General features: G+C 49.3%; 1 protein-coding gene across 4 annotated transcripts in view; it reads left to right on the forward strand.

Annotated features, from left to right (window-relative positions):
- CHD6 (chromodomain helicase DNA binding protein 6) overlaps window positions 1-17,052 on the forward strand; it is a 204,432-nt gene extending 187,380 nt beyond the window's left edge. For 3 of the 4 annotated variants that reach the window (XM_043602363.1, XM_043602365.1, XM_043602364.1), the window contains 6 exons: window positions 1,435-1,586; window positions 1,959-2,165; window positions 3,166-3,618; window positions 5,537-5,728; window positions 6,717-6,836; window positions 13,773-17,052. In XM_043602363.1, the coding sequence (XP_043458298.1) occupies window positions 1,435-1,586; window positions 1,959-2,165; window positions 3,166-3,618; window positions 5,537-5,728; window positions 6,717-6,836; window positions 13,773-14,669 (2,021 nt within the window). In that variant the 3' untranslated portion in view covers window positions 14,670-17,052. The remainder of the gene's footprint in view (window positions 1-1,434; window positions 1,587-1,958; window positions 2,166-3,165; window positions 3,619-5,536; window positions 5,729-6,716; window positions 6,837-13,772) is intronic. The other variant, XM_043602366.1, reaches the window with a different exon arrangement.
- The last annotated feature ends 1,435 nt before the right edge of the window (window positions 17,053-18,487 follow it).

The following is an 18,487-nucleotide window of genomic DNA, read 5'->3' on the forward strand; positions in this document are numbered from 1 at the left end:
AAATAAATGCACACACACACACACACACACACACACATATAACATATATGCTTTTGCAGGCCTCAGAGGGGGTCCTCCACAAATAGGAGATGTGGAACAGGTTGGGCAGTAATTGGTACAGCTGTCAGGGCCAGCCCCCAGGTCTCCTGGCTCTTTTCCAGGGTTTTCTCTCATACATCTTTTTTCTTTTTTTCTTTCTTTCTTTCTTTCTTTTTTTTTTTTTCATAAAACTTAAATCCAGGCTCTCTGCTTAAAAACTTTCAGGAATGCTCCCCATTAGATCTAGAGTAAAATTCGAATTTTCTATCATGGCCTACAGGATTCAGCATCATCTAGATGATTCTACCCATCCAGCCTCATTTTTGTACTTTTCCCCTGGATGTGTCTCTTTGTTCCTCAGCACGTCCAAAAGAAGCATCCTCCTCCTCTTCTTGGTGTTCTCTCCTTCAAGAAGCCCTCTTTACCGGCCTTACCTTCTACCAGCAGATCCTTCCAAAGCTCTTTTTCCCTATCATAACAGCTTGCTTCTTTTTAAAGCATTTGCCATGGTTTGTAATTGTAGTTATTCGTTTATCATTACTATTTTCCTGTCTTTCCCCCATGAAATCATAAGAGCCTGAGGGTCAGGGCCACATCTGTCTTGCATATCCTTGAATCCAATGGCCTGGCAATCCAATGACCCTGTTTGTGGTCAGGGGTCCCCACAGCTCCCTAGACTGGTGCACAGTCAGCAGTGAAATCTCCACCTCTGTGTTTCAGAGGGTCGACATTCCTTGTCATTTCACAAGGAAAGAGGCACACAGCTTTTCCTGCCCTGGACATTTTGCTACCCTTTGTTTATTCCCTATCATTACTGGTAAGTGGATCTTTGAAGATCCGTTTCACACTGATAATAAACTTTCACTACTGAAACTTGAAAGAATGAGCTGCATTTCCATTTGTTTCCATCATGATATAAATGTTCTAGGTTCTTTGCATCATTGTTGACATGAATCAGGTCTATTTTGCCTTTGTTGTAAGTGTCAGGACCTCCCATCCTTCATTAACATCAGCGTCTTGCTGTGGACTGTGCCTTCATTGCATCAAAATATTACAATGTTCAATTTCCTCTCCTCAGCTACTCTACATGAGCCTCTTGCTGCTCAGCCTGCTCTCATTCTTGGATACACAGGACAGTCTCCTCTTTTGTTGTTTTTGTTGGGGTGTGGATGCAGAGTTATCACATGACTTGCATGGATAGCCCTAAAGAAGGATCTGCATTTTGGTTCTTCCAGAACCTTCTGGAAAGAGAAGGCATGGTCATTAATGTTTAATTTCAAATAAGTTAGAACCGAATGAGCTAATTTTTTGAAAAGACAGATCAGGTGTCCTAATCTTTCAGATCATTACTGTCTCCCAAGTACCAAATTGATTTTTTTAAACCCTTCTTTGCAGATTACCCAGGGAAATACTCTGAAGAGGAGAGCAAGAGCTCAGCATCAGGCATTGCTGGAGACCTCGGGGATGACCTACAGGAGGCTCGGGCTCCCACCATTGCTCAACTGCTCCAGGAGAAGACCCTCTTTTCCTTCTCTGAGTGGCCAAAGGTACCTCACAGAGTGTGCGTTTTCTACCCAAAGCCTTCTCAGCTTGTAGAGTATTTCTGAATAATAAATTCAGAGAAATGTGTAATATCTTGGAAAGGTATTAGTAATGGTAACATTTGAACACTAAACACATACACACTCGACTAATTAGACGATAATATAAAAATGTCTTCGTATTTACAGCACTATGGCTTTAATTTTCATTGTCCGGACCATAGAACTTATTTTAAGACTTGTAAAGTGAGTACATATGAGTGTGCTCTTTTCTAATCAACTCCTTCTGCTCAGAAAACTTGACACGTGATCTCAAGGGACTTAGTGAATTTGAGTAGCTTGGTGATTACTCCTCATAGCTTTTGGTCTTTTTTATAGGATCGCGTGATAATCAACCGCCTGGATAATATCTGCCACGTGGTGTTAAAGGGGAAGTGGCCTTCCAGCCAGCAGTACGAGCCCCCGGGCACACTGCCCACCCCTGTGTTAACCAGCAGTGCTGGTTCTCGAAGCAGCATCTCGGAGCCAGAAACATCAGAACACAGTTTCAGCAGTGGTGCAGCATTGGTGGCCCAGATCCAGAAGGTGAGGCCATAGCATGGGGCTGACTGTGCAGCAGAGAACAGGGACACATGGCTCTTCTCAGTTAAGTCATTCATTCAGCAAACACTGACTGAATGGATAGGACTTTTATTCTTTTTTTGTGCAGTCATTAGTTTAATTGAAGAATTTAGATTTTATCCTGTAGGCAGCAGGGAGCTACTGAAAGTCTTAGGGCAGGGAAATGCATGACGAGAGCAGAGTTTACAGCTCAGCTGGAGGGGTGTGCGGGGCTCTTGGGACGTGAGCGTCAGGAAAGAAGGGTGCCAGCGGCTGGGAGGCCAAGGGTGGGTCTGATGAAGAGTTGAGGTTCTAGACCAGGTTAGTGGCAGAGTGGATCTAAACAGGGTGGGGCGGGGGTGGGGGGGAGTTGGAAAGCATGACTTGATAACTAATAAACGGATAAGGAAAAGGAGGCGTGAATGGATCGGATTGGTGTGTTCGGTACTTGGAAGGCTACCAGAATAATGGCAGCTGATAGAAACTAGGGAAATCAGAATGGGTTTTGTAAACTCAGGCTTACAAGTAAGGTCTAATTTGAGGTACGTTGTTAGCACGCTGGCTCTCAACCTTCAAGTGCACAGTGGAACCTGCTGGGGACCTTGAAAAGCTGCTGGTTCTGATTTAATTGGTCCAGGGTGTAGACTGAGTATTGGAATTTTTTTTTTTTTTTAATTTCCCAGTAGATTCTGATGCACAGCTGAGGCTGAGCTTCCCTGAGATCTAGTTCATGGACTAGCAGCTTTAGTAGCACCTGGACACCTGTTAGACATGCACAATCTCAGACCCACTAAAGTAGAATCGACATTTTAACAAGCTGTCCAGGTGATTTGGTGCTAAGGGTTGAGAAACCTTGAGTGGAAAGAAGTTCTGTGAAGTTGATTAGGATTTAGTAGGCTCAAGGAAATCAGGCCGGGAGAAAGAGCTACCATGTGGCCACGGAAATGGCATTCACCCCTCTCTTGCCCCCTGTGTATGTTCACAGGAGAGCTTCCTGGCTCCAGTATTCACAAAGGATGACCAAAAGCACAGACGGCCCTATGAGTTTGAGGTGGAGCGGGATGCAAAGGCACGGGGTCTGGACCAGTTCTCCGCCACCCACGGGCACCCCCCCATCGTCCTCAATGGCTGGCACGGGGAGTCCGCAATAGACCTCTCCTGCACTTCAGAGGGGTCCCCAGGAGCCGCGTCTCCTTTCCCACTGAGCGCCAGCACCCCTAAGATCGGGGCTATCGGTTCACTTCAAGGAGCCCTCGGCATGGACTTGTCTGGGATTCTGCAAGCTGGCCTGATCCATCCAGTGACAGGACAGATCGTCAACGGAAGCCTCAGAAGAGATGACGCTGCCACGAGGAGGAGGAGAGGGAGACGGAAACATGTTGAAGGAGGGATGGACCTCATCTTTTTGAAGGAGCAGACACTTCAGGCAGGAATCTTGGTGGGTATATGATGCCATTAAGTAAAAAACACTGACTTTTTTTTTTTTAAGTTTTTATTTATTTATTGAGGGAAAGAGAGAGGTAGAGTAAGGGAGGGGCAGAGAGAGCAGGAGAGAGAGAATCCCAAACAGGCTCCACACTGTCAGCACAGAACCCAATGTGGGGCTCAAACCCATGAACCGTGAGATCATGACCTGAGCCAAAGTCAGATACTTAACCAACTGAGCCACCCAGGTGCCCCAACACTGACCTTTCTACACTGAGCAACAGACCCTTCCCCAGACACCCAGTTTTTTAATTTATGGATTTTTTATCCCTATTTCAGTTGTCCCACTTGGGGTCTCTTGTTGTAAGTTGCCCTCAGTCTTTTCTAGAAACGTGTTTAATCCATTATGGACCCTTCACCTGCATGCAGCCTGGAGATAGGAGCCAGGGGTCTTGACATTTCCAATACAAACAGCCCATATCCCCCAGTGTTTTGGAAGAGCCACTGGTGATGGAGTTAAAGCAAATGGCAGGGTTGAGTTTGTGGCAGTGGCATGTGGATTGGCAGGCTTTCCAGGAGCTGCTGGGGGTCAGGATCCTGAAAGTTGATCCTGGCTCTACTGCTTGACATAGTGGGCGACATGGGGTGCACCACTGAGCCTCACTGCTCTGTAGTGGGCCCACAGCATCTCCCACAGAGGGCTGCCATGAGGAGGGTTCACCAGAGTCACGCCAGGACCCCCTAAACCCAGAGGAGATTATTGTAAACAACAGACAAGGTTAGAAGCTGTATGCCTGGCCAGGAGAGATCCCCATAGACTTTTCTTAATGTGTCAGAGACAACTGACTTCTCTTTGTGTCTTGGTTTTTCCTACTTACTGAATTTCAAGCTCCAAAACAGGAATCACATTTCATGTTTTATTGTAAAAGGAATAATAGTAACCAGTATTAATGAGTGCTTACCATGTGCCAGGCACTATGTTCAGGGTTTTGTGTGATTGTCCTATTTGATCTTCACAACTCTGTGAAGGTGGTGTTGTTACTCCCATTTTATGGATGAGGAAACTGAGGCTTACAAGCATTAAATAATTTTCCCAAGATTATCCAGTAAAGTGGCAGATCAGGGAACCAAACCAAAGACTTTGTTCACTGGGACCTGAGGGCCTTATTTTTAAGCTCTGCTATTTGGTATATTTTAAAGTTTTGTCTTCCTTTTAGACTTTCTGTATAATGTGGGAGGCTGAAGTGGCAGGTTCTTTCCCTGCCCAGTCCTGCAAGCTTTTAAGACCGTTGTCTCATTTTTTAGAGGTGCAAGGCCCTAGTTTCTTTGTAGTGATCATAGATTGGCAGTGGAATGACTAGGAAAACATTTAGCAGTGGAATGACTAGGAAAACAAATACTCTTGGCCTCAGAGTATTTTTAAAAATGTATTATGCAAACATATATCTGGCACCATATTGTACTTCGTGGACCCAATTATAGGCATTGGGAATACAGAGATGAGTAACACAGCTCTTCAACCTGTAGAAGGAAGAAGAGGTAAGTAAATTGCAGTGTGGCATTTCCAGTTATGTGGAAAGCCTGTGAAGGGCGCCGTGGGGGAGCAGGAAGTAGAGTGGCCTGTGCTCTCTGGGATGGTCATTGATGGTGGCAAAGGAGGTAACACTGAACCTAAGCAGACAGGATGGAATTAAAGGTTACCAAGCAGACAAGACAGGGAGAGGAACATTGGGTGGAGGGAACGCCAGCCCCTGCCGGAGCGCGCGTGTGGGTCAGTGGCGTGGAAGATTCTTACTCAAGCACCCCAGCACAGTAACATTCGGAGGGAAATGGATGGAAAGGTACAAAGAACACCTTACGTGTTTTCCTTTCAGAAACTGGTTTTCATTCTGTCATGGTTAACTGCACATACTTGTTTCTCATTCGTCCAGGAAGTCCATGAAGACCCAGGGCAGGCGCCCTCAAGCGCCTCACATCCGGAAGGGCCGGTGTCTGCCGCTTCAGCCCCTGAGCCAGCCCCAGCAGCTGGCAGCCAGGCTGAGAAAGCCATTCCCAGCAAGAGTCTCCTTGACTGGCTGAGGCAGCAGGCCGACTACTCCTTAGAGGTTCCTGGCTTTGGAGCAGTAAGTTTTGTTGGTTCTGCCCGACCTGCCATTTCCTTCCCGCTGATGGGGTGCTGTGTTTGACGAGGAGCATGCTCGGGGAGCTTGGGAAGTTTGGGAGAGATCTGTGTTAACTGAGAACATCATTTTAAAGTTTTGTTTTTTAGGGATTTTTTTTAAGTTTAAATTGTCATTGAGTTTCTAGTAACAAATCACAGCCCCTGTCAGAATGCTGTACCAAGTCGTTGCACAAAACCTTATGAGGACAGAATTTGCCTAAACTCAGTGCCCCTGTCTCCCAGAACGACCACACCAGACCCTAAGTGCACAGAGAAATCTTTATGTTGCATAAACAGTGCCGCTTCATGAACATGTCCCTATGCATTCTTTCCACTTGAAAATATGACCACTTTGTAGGGAGGAGTGTCTGCTCTTAGCTCGAGTTACTGCTTTGGGACTCGTCCTTCAAGTCCTTCTACTGCCTTTGCCCCAGATCCTTCAGATTAGAAATCTGTATGACCACTGAGGTCTCTTCTTGGTTTTCCTTTTCTCATTTGTTCGTCTACCCCACCACCGTCTTTGTCCTGGGTACATCTAACTGATAAGATGTGGAGATAGAGAGCTCACAAGAAAAGGAGGAGAGTGCATTCACAGATGCATACCCTCCAGAGACAGACAGAGCCCACCAGGTAGGTAGTGGTGGAGAGAGAATTGGGGGAAATGATGAGGAGGTGACAGCTAGAGATTAAACAGTACTCTGGGAGACTAGTGCGTCAGCTCAGGTCTGACAAGGAAGCCCACACATCCTGCTCTCCAGCTGTAGGAACACTGTGGCCTCAAAGAACGCCTCGCTGAGGGCCTGGTAGCTGTGTCTTTCAACCTAACCTGACTGGGTCCTGTACAGAGGGCCATTAATGAGACAAGAGCAAAACCAGCCGAAAAGCCCCACCCTCCTCAGAAGAATCTGTGACAGAATGTTTTGTAATGTTGATTTCCATTTGCCTCCTAGAATTTTTCAGACAAACCAAAGCAGAGGAGGCCACGCTGTAAGGAACCTGGAAAATTAGACGTCAACTCCCTGAGTGGGGAAGAGAGGGTTCCCGCTGTCCCCAAGGAGCCAGGACTAAGGGTAAGGAAGAGGGACGTGTCCCAGTGGAGCCAAGCCTTGCGGACTTGGGGAAAGCTCCAGCTGGGAAGTAGGGAGCCAGGCAGCATCTCCCGAGAGGACAAGAGGCCAGCACGGGAGGAAGTTGATAAGTAGAGATAAGTGGTACTGGGGCCTCTTGAGCAGCAGTAGGACTTCCCGTCGTCCTTTGTTTTCACCCTTTACCTCCAAAACTTTTGGTTTAAATTTGTACTTTAACTATTTCCAAAACCTGATAATCCCCCCTTCCCCATTACAGTGTAGAGAGTTCAGGGAGACCTTAACCCCTGTCAGGAGTCTGTTTCTAGTGTTAACAAATGTCATTATTGGAAATTTCCATTTAAGACATTTCCTCCTAGTCCATCCTCACTGGTGATGAAAAACAGCTGACTCCAGGCCCTGTCCTATTCCTCGTATAGAATCATGAGCCTGGAAGAGACTTCAAAGCCATCTGTGAAATACTTGTAGCCTAATGCATCTGAGTTACCTATAGCTCAGAGTAGAGTTGGAATAGCAAAGATAGAACCTCTAGGGGGCAGTAATAACACTTCAACCTGAAAATGTCAAGCTTAGGCAAATCATACATAAATGCACTTCTAACCTCCTAAAAGTGCATCCTCCCCAAACAGGGAGCCTCTCAAGAGCCTCCTGGGCATCCGTCCCTCTCGGGTTGTCCCCCCAAAAGCATGGGCTTTCCTAAATGCCTTCTCCTCCAGGCTCTGCCAGCTGGGGTTTTCCTTGGGTACGAATTCCCTGCCTAGTGGGATTGCCTGGATGTGATTTTCTTCTTTCAGCTCCAGAAGACCACCCACCCTAGTCATTTCCTCCTCTTGCAGAAGGAAGTTGTTATTTAGTGTTTTAAAGGAGGCTGTGACCGATGTCACCTGGTGGGTTGGTCTAGCAGCTCTTCACACATACCTGCTCCCCCCTCATCCCCATCCCCCACAGCAGCCACTCCGGGAGTGGGGCTGGGGCCCCGTCCCAAGGTCGGCCGCTTGTCAGAAAGCTTATCACACTGGAAAAGCTGCCCTTTTGCCCCTCTGTTGCTTTACTGTCAGAGTGTCGCTCCCACCCCTTTTCTTAGACCTCCTTGTGCTGTGCAAGCTGACACAACTGTAGTTCTCAGCCCAGCCGTCTTTCTCCAGCCCTCATGCCGTCTCCCCACATTCTCCTTGTGTCTCCACACAGGGCGTCACATGGAAGGCATCCAGGAGAGACTGTGGTCCTTGCTTTGTTGTAGCCTCTGAGCTCTTGGTTTAGAGACGTGTCAGAGAAACCACGTGCTTTCCTCCTTGGCCCTCTTATTTCTTTCTGTGTCTAACAATTTCCCTCATGTTCTCTGGAAATTAATGCTCATCACTCTCCTACAGATGCTGACCCCTTGCCAGAAAACCCATTTCTAAGCCCTTCTTGCAAGCCAGCCTCTTACCAGAGATGCACTTTTCCTCCCTTGTTAAATAAACACAGTCCCTGCCTCGGAGGCCCTTTTCCTGCAGTAAGGCCAGGGGAGGAAGCACTTGTCTGCCCGGTCCTCAGGGCTGCCCAGCCTCGCCACTGGGGAAGAGCCAGCAAGGCCCAGACAGCAACACGCTGCTTGACCCCAGGAGGTCCAGTTTCCCCTCAACGCTGTCTCCCACAGCTCCTGCTGGGACAGGAGCCCTCCGGTGTCTTCCCATGGAGACCTCACTCCCCACCCATCCTACCCCTGCTTCTGGAAAACAGATTCAAATCAAGAAACCTCTTCCTTCCTTCAGCCCTTCTGCTGTGTGTGCTGTGGCTCAGCCGGACGAGCTCCACTAGCCACAGTAAGCCTGTGGGATTCAGCTTTCAGGATGCCCAGTACATAGTGGGCGCTCGTGAGACGTGTGTGTGTGTGCATGCACATACATACGTAAGTTACATTTGTCTAGATGCGTGTATAGATTTTCTGTTTCTTGTTGAGCCATTTGACAGTAACTTGCAGACGTGAGCCCTCACCCCTACATGCTTCAGCCTGTGTCTCCTAAGAATATTTTCCTACCTACTAACATTATCACACATATGAATATTAATATCTAATATCTAGTGTACATTCAGATTTCCCAAATTGCCCCAAAAACGTCTTCTAGGGCTAGTTTTTGTTTCATTCTGTTTTGTGTGCAGGAATTTTAACTTTGCTTCCACACACACCTCCTTTGGTTTGTTAGGTCTCTGTTCAGTCATGAATATTTGTGGGCTAACCCTCCTAACCTTCCTGGGAGGAGCAAGGAAGTTCTGGTCACCACCTTCGCCTCCTCCTCTACCAGGAGTTAAGTTTGAGAGCTAGAATCCACAAGCTTTGGAATACGTGCTTCTGTGTATTGGTGAAGATGTCCTTCTAGGCTTAGAAGAGCAGATTTACCTCCAGTGTTGCCTAACGTCTGACTCTCCTGCTCCCTGCTCTCCTTGCCCTCTCCCCAGGCTTCCCTGGAGGAGGAAGCAGATTTGCTCTCAGGGTATAATTACCAGGAGGGAAAGCTGCCAAAGCCCAACTTGGCCGCTGTGTGTGGTCGCCGAGCTGCTGGGAGGGGCACCTGACTAGGGTGGGCAGCAGCTGGGCGGCTGGAGGGACCGTCCCTCCCACAGGAAGTGGTGAGAGCTGACTTCCTCTGCGAGCACCCCTCTCTCATGGCAGTAGGTGAAGAGCCGTTGTCTTCACCCCTGGGACCTTTCTGCTGCTGCTCATCCAGTCTGAAGGGGAGAAGGCAGTATGCCTCCTTGGCAGGTTCCCAGTTCTGAAAGGGCTCAGCACTTTCTCTATGTCAGAGGCTCACAACAAGAGCAGGGGAGGAACATTTCTGGACATCCTGATGCCGGAGGGGCATGCCAAAGGTCCTGCAGGATATAGGGCTTGACGAGGTGTCTAGCCCTAGATGCCCCAGATGCCCAGATGTGAAAGAACATCTGGTTTATAGCAAATTGTTGGAAAAGAAGATGGAGGCATTGTTTATCAAGCTCTGGGTTTACTTCCTAACAGAAAGGCTTCTCAGATCAAACACACCCTCTACTGGAGAGTTAGGAGGGAACTTTGTGGGTATAAAGGAAAAAGACACACCCCAACACCTTTCTCTGGCTCGCGGCTGTGGCTGGGCTGCAGGGAAGAGGTCCTGGAAAAGCCCTGTGGTCCTGTTGCGGCTCCGCTGGCTGGGGCCCTCGGCTGACTGGTGTGCGTTACAAGTTCTGCTTTTAGCCTGGCCCCGGTCCCTCAAGTGCTACTCTCTCTGTTCAGAAATAGGAACCAGGCAGGGATTGCTCCCCAAGTGATCATCCCCAGAGCCAGGGTGAGTGGCTGCCCAGCACCCTGGACACACCGGCCCAGCGAAGAGCAGGCACTGGTCACGGGTGGGAGTAAGAGCCAGCGTGGCGAGGTGCATGCGACAGCCAGGCTGGGAAGGGTCTGCTGTGCCCCTGGGGCAGATCCCTGCTTCTCCCACTTTGTGAGAAAGAAGCGGGGCGCGGGGCGCCTGGGTGGTGCAGTTGGTTGAGCGTCCGACTTCAGCCAGGTCGCGATCTCGCGGTCCGTGAGTTCGAGCCCCGCGTCAGGCTCTGGGCTGATGGCTCGGAGCCTGGAGCCTGTTTCCGATTCTGTGTCTCCCTCTCTCTCTGCCCCTCCCCCGTTCATGCTCTGTCTCTCTCTGTCCCAAAAATAAAAATAAAAAACGTTGGAAAAAAAAAATTAAAAAAAAAAAAAAGAAGGGGGGCGCTAAGCATGACAGTATCACCGTTCCTTCAGTTCTGCTAGTCTAAACCGAGGCTTCTGGAGAAGAGTTTTCTTGTAGTCAACCATCATAAAGCTTTTTGCCCGTGATTGGGTTTTTCTTGAATATTCTCTGGGAAATTGAGGGAGAGATGTAGGACTTCAAAAATAACCTTATTCCTGGGGACTTGGGAACATTCAAATACACATCTTTCACATGTACAGATCTGTAAATCCTTTGTGAAATGGCCGTGACCATTGTCCTGACCCCTCAGGGCTGGTGGGATGACTAATGCACATGGAACCCTTAATGTCTGCCTGATGCAGGGCAGGTGCACATTTAGTGCACTGTCAGTACTCCTGCTGCTCTTCCAGTCCCCACTGCCCCTCTGGGATGGCCACAGTCCTGTCCACACTGCCACTATTGAGGTCCCCATGCCTCCATTCCCAGCCGCTTCTCGGTTGGCAGCCCACCACACAGGTGTGTTCACCGAGGACCCGTGTTACCAACTAACCACATCTCTACAGCTGCCCCTTTAAGCAGAGATCTGTTGGAGTTTCTAAGGATTTGCTTCTTTAACAGTTAGGCAGAAGAGAGGCAGGGAACTGAATGGAGATGCCAGAACTCCTGGATTAAAGTTTGAAGTAGAGGTCCTTAGGAGGGTTGTGAAGAGACATCTTTCTTTTTTCTTCAAAAATTGTTCTGGGGCACCTGGGTGGCACAGTCGGTTAAGCGTCCGACTTCAGCCAGGTCACGATCTCGCGGTCCGTGAGTTCGAGCCCCGCGTCAGGCTCTGGGCTGATGGCTCAGAGCCTGGAGCCTGTTTCCAATTCTGTGTCTCCCTCTCTCTCTGCCCCTCCCCTGTTCATGCTCTGTCTCTCTCTGTCCCAAACAATAAAATAAATAAACGTTGAAAAAAAAAATTAAAAAAAAAATTGTTCTAATGTTTGTTTATTTTTGAGAGAGAGAGCATGCACCTATGTGCAAGCAGGAGAGGGGCAGAGAAGGGGGGGACAGAGGATCCAAAGCAGGCTCTGTGCTGATAGCAGTGAGCCTGATGTGGGGCTCGAACTTGCAAACTGTGAGATCATGACCTGAGCCGAAGCCAGACTCTCAACTGACTGAGCCACCCAGGTGCCCCAAGGTTGTGAAGAGTCACCTTAACTATTCTCAGACCTGGCTGTCAGTCTCAGCCCTTAGGTGTCCGCGGACTCCTGACTTCCTTTCCTATTTTCTTTAGCAGTCCTGGCCCTAATGAAAGTATTTTTCAGGCCCTTCTGGTGTCTCTTGGTGCGATCTGTCCCTGCCTTCTCACTCCAAGTATGCTCCATTAAGGACTGCAGCTGGGGCCCTGCATCTGAGCCTCAGAGTAGACTGGTGGAGTATCAACTGTGTCTTATCAGGTCCCCACTCCCCACTGCAGACTTGCAGGAAGGGAAGGCATGCATACAAACGGCTGAGCATCCTGAGAAGGCAGCAGAGTCAGCCGTAGAGAAGCGTGGGCTCCTCCAGCATCAGCGCGGGGGCCTCACTGTTGGGCCCTCCCACGTCATGCTGCTGTGCTGGGGCCTGTCCCGGCTTCCACATTCCAGCCCTGATGGTGACCTGCGTCCCCAGTGCAAACCCACTGTGACGGATCACTAATGGCCACTCAACATCTTTAGCCTCATCGTTGCTGTGATCAAAGAGAAGGTGGCAGAATCACACCAGCTTTGTAACAGGACCCACGAGGAGAAGCCCAGGCAGTTAAGGCTGCTTTCCTTCAATGGCTCAGAAAGGAGAGAGGACTTCCAGGGACCACAGGGAAGGGCTTTTTCTCCATGCTCTTCTCCACAAAGATTGAGACTGCTCAACGGCAGTTGTCCCAACGTGCCTTTGAGCCCGTGGACACGCACCGCCTCCATGAGCTCAATGACAGCAGGGAGGAGCGGGAGGCAGTAGAAAGAGGGAAAGGTGTGGTTTCCCGGGTGACGCAGGGGTTCCACGCAGAGGGTCCTGAGAGAAATCTCTCCCTTTCTCTTGCTATGGGGATTATTCGTGCTGCTTTGGGAACAGATTCAGAGTTAGGTACGCTATAATTGCACCGGTTTGTTTAATTCTCTCTCTGCAACCAGACGGGAAGCTCTGGCAGAGTGGGCTCTCTGGCAGGCTCTGGTACATCCTCGTCACCCCCCAGAGCCCCTGAACCACGGTCACAAAGGAAGGAGCGCATGCGGCTGCAGCAAGCCCGCTGCCAGGCTGGTGCTTTGTCCGCCGTGTGGCCTACCACTCACTGATGCCGTTGGAGCAGCAGGTTCCCTGATTCCCCATAGTAAATCGTCCGCACGGCGGTAGCAGAGCATGCGTGGTGCTGGGTGACCCACGTGCAGCAGAGCTGGATGGCGGGCCGCGTGGTACTTAGCCCCGGAGTTCTCCACCAGCTGGGAAAACCAGAGCACGGCCCTCCGATGAGAGGGAAACTAGACTGCCTCCCTTGAGGGAAACCAGAACATCAGTCACTATGATGCATTTCCCCAGCCACATTAAGAATGCCCTCGTCTCCTCAGCAAACATGTAGACACCCTGTTTGGTGACAGAGTTGTCCTGCAGGAACTTGTGACCCACAGGGAGTGAGGTGTGTGCGGTCACTGGCACCCCTCCAGTAAGCACTTGTTCCTGTGGGTCGGGTAATGTGTTGCACACTTTGCCTCCGGTAAGGCCAGAGAGATGTCATGGTCCTTTCTCACTCACACTCTGCGAGTCTAACTGAGGTGGCCCGACTCCCATAGCTAGTTACAGAGCTGGAACCAAAATTCAGGTCCATCTCCTGCAAAACTCTGTCTCCCCTACTCTGCTTTGTTGCTTCCATTAAAAAGCTTCCTGTGTCACAAGGAAGATGAACGCTCGCTTTGGTCAAGGCCTTGCAGCTGTAAGTCTCGCCTAAGACCTGGGTGTCCTTAGCTGGGCTCCAGTTCCCAGCTCTCTGACGAGCTCCTCCAGGGAGTGGATGCTGCTGTCGTGTGCTGGTGGTGGCTGGCTCTTGGCCTCCCAAGCCAACGGCCTCAGGCGCACCTAGGCTAGAGAGCCATCGAGGCAGGTAGGCCGGGGGCTCCCACTCGGGTCCTTGGCGGAACAGGAGCAGTCTGGCCCAGTGCAGAACCCTGGTCTTCATCCCCAGCCCATCCTGCCCTCCAGTAACCTTCGGCATCTCTTTGTCCTTTTGCAGGGATTTCTCCCAGAAAACAAGTTCAATCACACCCTGGCCGAGCCTGTTCTTCGAGATGCGGGCCCCCGCAGGAGGGGGAGGCGGCCTCGGAGTGAGCTCCTGAAGACCCCTGCCATCGTGGCAGACTCTCCCTCGGGGATGGGGCCACTGTTCATGAACGGACTGATCGCTGGGATGGACCTGGTAGGACTCCAGAACATGAGAAATCTGCCAGGCATCCCCCTCACGGGCCTGGTGGGGTTCCCGGCCGGCTTCGCCACGATGCCCACGGGCGAAGAGGTCAAAAGCACCTTGAGCATGCTGCCCATGATGCTGCCGGGAATGGCCGCAGTGCCCCAGATGTTCGGTGTCGGGGGACTCCTCAACGCACCCATGGCCACTGCCTGCACCAACACCGCTCCAGCACCTCTGTCAAGCACAACAAAAAGTGGCACAGCAGCGACCGAAAAGACTGTAGAAGACAAGCCGAGTAGCCATGATGTAAAAACGGACACGTTAGCTGAAGACAAGCCTGGTCCTGGTCCGTTTTCTGATCAGTCCGAACCTGCAATAACTACCAGTAGTCCTGTGGCTTTTAACCCCTTTCTCATCCCAGGAGTGTCTCCTGGACTCATTTACCCATCCATGTTTCTGTCCCCGGGCATGGGCATGGCTCTGCCGGCAATGCAGCAGGCCAGACACTCTGAAGCAGTAGGTCTGGAGAGCCAGAAGCGGAAGAAGAAGAAAACAAAAGGGGACAGCCTGAACCCCAACCCAGAGCCTGCTCCCGGGTCCGAAAAGGAGCCAGGCGGCGATCAGAACTGCCCCGAACCCAGGGCCCCCGTCCCTCCAGAGAGAGGACATGTGGCACAGGCCAGGGAAGGGGGCCTCAAAGACTCCAACAGTGACACCAATTAGAACTGTTTCATTTAAGAAATGATTGTGACTTGTAAGTTTCTTATCCCATAAAGGTTTGTTACTTCCCTCACTCCACCTTCATAAGAACCTGTGTTTCCATAAGTAATATTACCTACCTAATTTTCTGAGAACTGTGGTCACAGATGTTAATAGTTGCAGGGTCTTGCCACTTCATTAGCTGAGTGTCGTCGACCTAGTGTAGGAGGCACAGAATTCTCATTCTGTTACCCAGTTGTTCATTCCAGCAACCGTAGCTAATACAGTATGTGGTGACACACCCTCCCCCCCTTCTCTTCCAAGTTCCCACTCACCTGAGGAGGGACAGTGGCAAAAGAAAGCTGTCTAGGGATTTACCATCAAAGGGCCAAAGAACAGAGACAGAGAGGAGCTCTTTTTTCCGTGAGCTGTGTTGAATGGGAAGAATCTAATGGGGAAACCAAAAAGCACAGAAGAAGAAAGTGCTCGTGCGTATTTTTTAGTTAAGGTATTTCCCTATTTTATCATGAGGACTAAATGAGTAGTGTAGACAGAAGTATATAACTAATGGTTGAAAATGCATATATTCATTTCTTTAGAAAGCAAAAACCTTACTGGTAGTAACAGGACATCCCCCTTAATGGTTTTTCAGACACCTGCGGCAAGAAGGAATACTGACGAGGCATTATTTTATACATTATGTATGCCGTCTCCCCCACGTAAAGATCGTTCTCAGTATGGAAAAGCTTTACACGCTGGGGTTGTTGCTGGCAGTGGAGGCGGGTGAGGGGCTCGTCCTCTGTGGGGCTGGACACTGCTCACCTCACTCTCAAGAATCGCTCCGGCCACCACCAGGCCCTCACAAGTTTTTACTTTGTGCTCCCCTTCACCGAGAATAGGGCTCTTTCTGGAGCCTTCGAGGATATAGTCACTCAACACTTTTACACTTTGCTAGGTCCCTTCGTCAAATTATTTGAGGTTGTCCGAACTGGTGTGTGCCACCTTTATAAAACGACTGTGAAAGTTTGTTTCTTCTCTCCCATTTTTTTTTTTCTCTATTCGGTTTCCATTACACAGTTGGACCCAGATTCCAGATCAGGTTAGTCGAGACTTGCAAATTAACATCGTTTTCCCTTCTCACTCGGGAAGCACCTGCCTGAGTGGCGCTTACCTTGCCTGCGTTCCCCTCCCACTTGTGTCCCGCACTCCAGAGGGCCGGTCATGCTCTGAGACTGGAAATAAGCTCGTGGTTCAGGACTCGGGGGGCACAGGGCCCGTGCGGGGGCCGTCGGAGACATTGGAAGTGCTATTGGTACCAGTTTCACTTGGTGTTGCCACAATTTACTGTATTTTTTACTTTTCCTGTTACAGTTTTGCTAATTTATCAGAAGGTCCAAAAGTTTGACATAACTATTTCAGTTTGCATTATTTATTTATGATGCTTTTGTCATTGTCTTTTATACATTTGGGATTATAAATTATGTAAATGTTAAAATGAGCATCTCAAAGAAGTCTGTTAAATTGTGACCGAAGAAAAAAATAAGATGTATCTTCGAACGGTGGAGTTATGAATCAGAGATAAAAATCAGAAATTCTGTAACCGATCGCATAAGAAGAAAGAATCCGTTGATTGAACAAATCCTATTTAATGACATCTTTGTAGCGTAGATGGTCGATAATGCTGACAACAGATTTCTTAGAAATGCTGCTCTCTATTTAACTAACATTTTGTTCAGTTTTGCCTCCAGTGGAAGCAGAAAGGGTTTTTTCAGCTGTTAAATCCTAAAAATCAATATAATTTATTTATGTAAAAAAAAAATCACTCAATCGATATATTTTTGAACCTTTTAAGTACTAATTTTCTTTTTATCAAGTAGAAAAAAAATGTATTTGCCCTAAATCCTTAAAATACAAATGCTATAAAAATTCATGTATCTTGAAAGCCTTACTGCAAATGAGTATTATAGACATCCAGCAGAGCCTGGGTTTCCTTTGTTGTCCTCGTTGTTGTTTTGTATGGAAAAGCTGCTTTCCCTAGGTTCCACTTAGAACCTCCAGTAGGTCACAGGGTTCAATATGGATTTGATTTAAAAACCCACCAGCATGCTAAACCCCTTGTTATATCTTACCGAACCTGTATGTTTAACTCTCTGGGTGTTTAGGCTTATATTTGACTGCTATTGTGTCCCTGTTTGCAAAATGAAAATGACACTCTGTGGATTATTTGCTCTGTAAAGCATAAGTGCTTCTTATGATTATTTTGACGTTTCCAAGAGCAAAAGCCAAATTTAAACTCTCTTCAGCAAACTTGAGCCTTTTCATCTAAATTCCATGTCACTCACAGCCATAACTTTCCTTGGTCATTCTTCACCCCGTGTCTTACATAATAAATTGTCTGTGGTCTTGATCCTGGATTTAAAAAAAAAAAAAAAAAAAAAAAACAATTTTAAAAGTCAAATTCAGTGGCACTTGGATGTCTCTTGCTGCCTGGGCCTTGTATAAATACATCATCTGCACACAGCAGTCCACGGTCTTTCCGAGTGCCCACTTTGTTCTGGGCACGCTACTGGGGGCTTGTTAAATATCCATTCACGGGGGTTGATTTGCCTTATCTCTTGACCCACCGGCACACCTGGTTAAAACACGTGCCGTAGAAGGGAGAGCAGTAGAGTCCCTGCTTCCCGGACCTGGGGCCCCCGGGCCTGGGGCCCGAATGCTCCAGCCGCTCCACGCTCCAGCTGATGCCTCAACTGCGCCACTTTCTAGAAGCCCCGCCTCAAATCACATACCTGGGACCTGGGGGGGGGGGGGGGGGGGCGGTGGAACCACTGTGGGATCAGAACAGGTCCCAAAACACAGGAGTGCCTCAGAATTCTTAAGGCTTGTTAAGAATTTGGTGGCCCTTAGCTTTCTTCTCAAGCCCCAGAAGGACTGTGTCCGAAGTTGTCGAGGAGACTGTCAGGAAAGTGCTGAAGCCCTGGCCACACAGCCAGACACCCACCAGTTTCGCCCTTGCTGGGTCACCACTAGGGGCCGACGGATGGCGGCTGAAGAGCCTGGAGAATGGGTGAGGCATTGTTCTCTAAGACCCCGGAGTCCTCTGCTGTGGTTTTCCAAGTCAGGGTGTATTCCAGTCTTTGCAGCCCTCCAGTCCAGACGGGGGGGGGGGGGGGGGGGGGGGGGGGGGGGGGGGGGGGGGGGGGGGGGGGGGGGGGAGCCATTCTTCTGGGAAGAGGAATAATTTATGCAGAATAAGTAATAAATAGTCTTGGTTTCACTCTTAACCCCCGAGGCTGCCCCAGTAGAGTCTGCTTCTGTGAGGCAGAGGAGTGCAATTAGTTTAGTACGTTGGGCTAGTGTTGCAGTGTTTTGTGTGTGTTTGCCATAAGTGACCTCATTTGTCTTCAGAGCGTCTTGGTTACTGGGTAGAGGGCGCTGGCATCCGGTGTGCCTAATGAAAGCCACTGGAAGACAGCAAAGCTGTGTCATCAATCACAGCAGAGCTGGGGCTAACCTCTCCGTCCCTCCAGCCTGAGGTTGGAACAGGCCAGCCTTTGTGATGCCGGCCTGGGACCCCCTCCACCTCAGAGACCAGATCTGACTGAGTGACTCTCGGGAAAAATTGGCACCAAGGAAAACAGAACAGTTGTGGCCACACCCTCTGGAAAACTTTATGCTTGATTCATTTATAGTGAATTCCTTAAAATGGTTTCTTGCAAGAATTACTGTTCATTTGCCTGGTCTGGAAACCACAGAAGGATGGTCTCTTAGGTCAGTAGTGGGGTTCACCCAGCCCAGTGACCAGCACCTTGGGTTCCAGACCGTGGCTTCTCAAAACCCAG

This window comes from Prionailurus bengalensis, chromosome A3, assembly GCF_016509475.1.
Source record: "Prionailurus bengalensis isolate Pbe53 chromosome A3, Fcat_Pben_1.1_paternal_pri, whole genome shotgun sequence".
NCBI classification, from domain to species: Eukaryota; Metazoa; Chordata; class Mammalia; order Carnivora; family Felidae; genus Prionailurus; species Prionailurus bengalensis.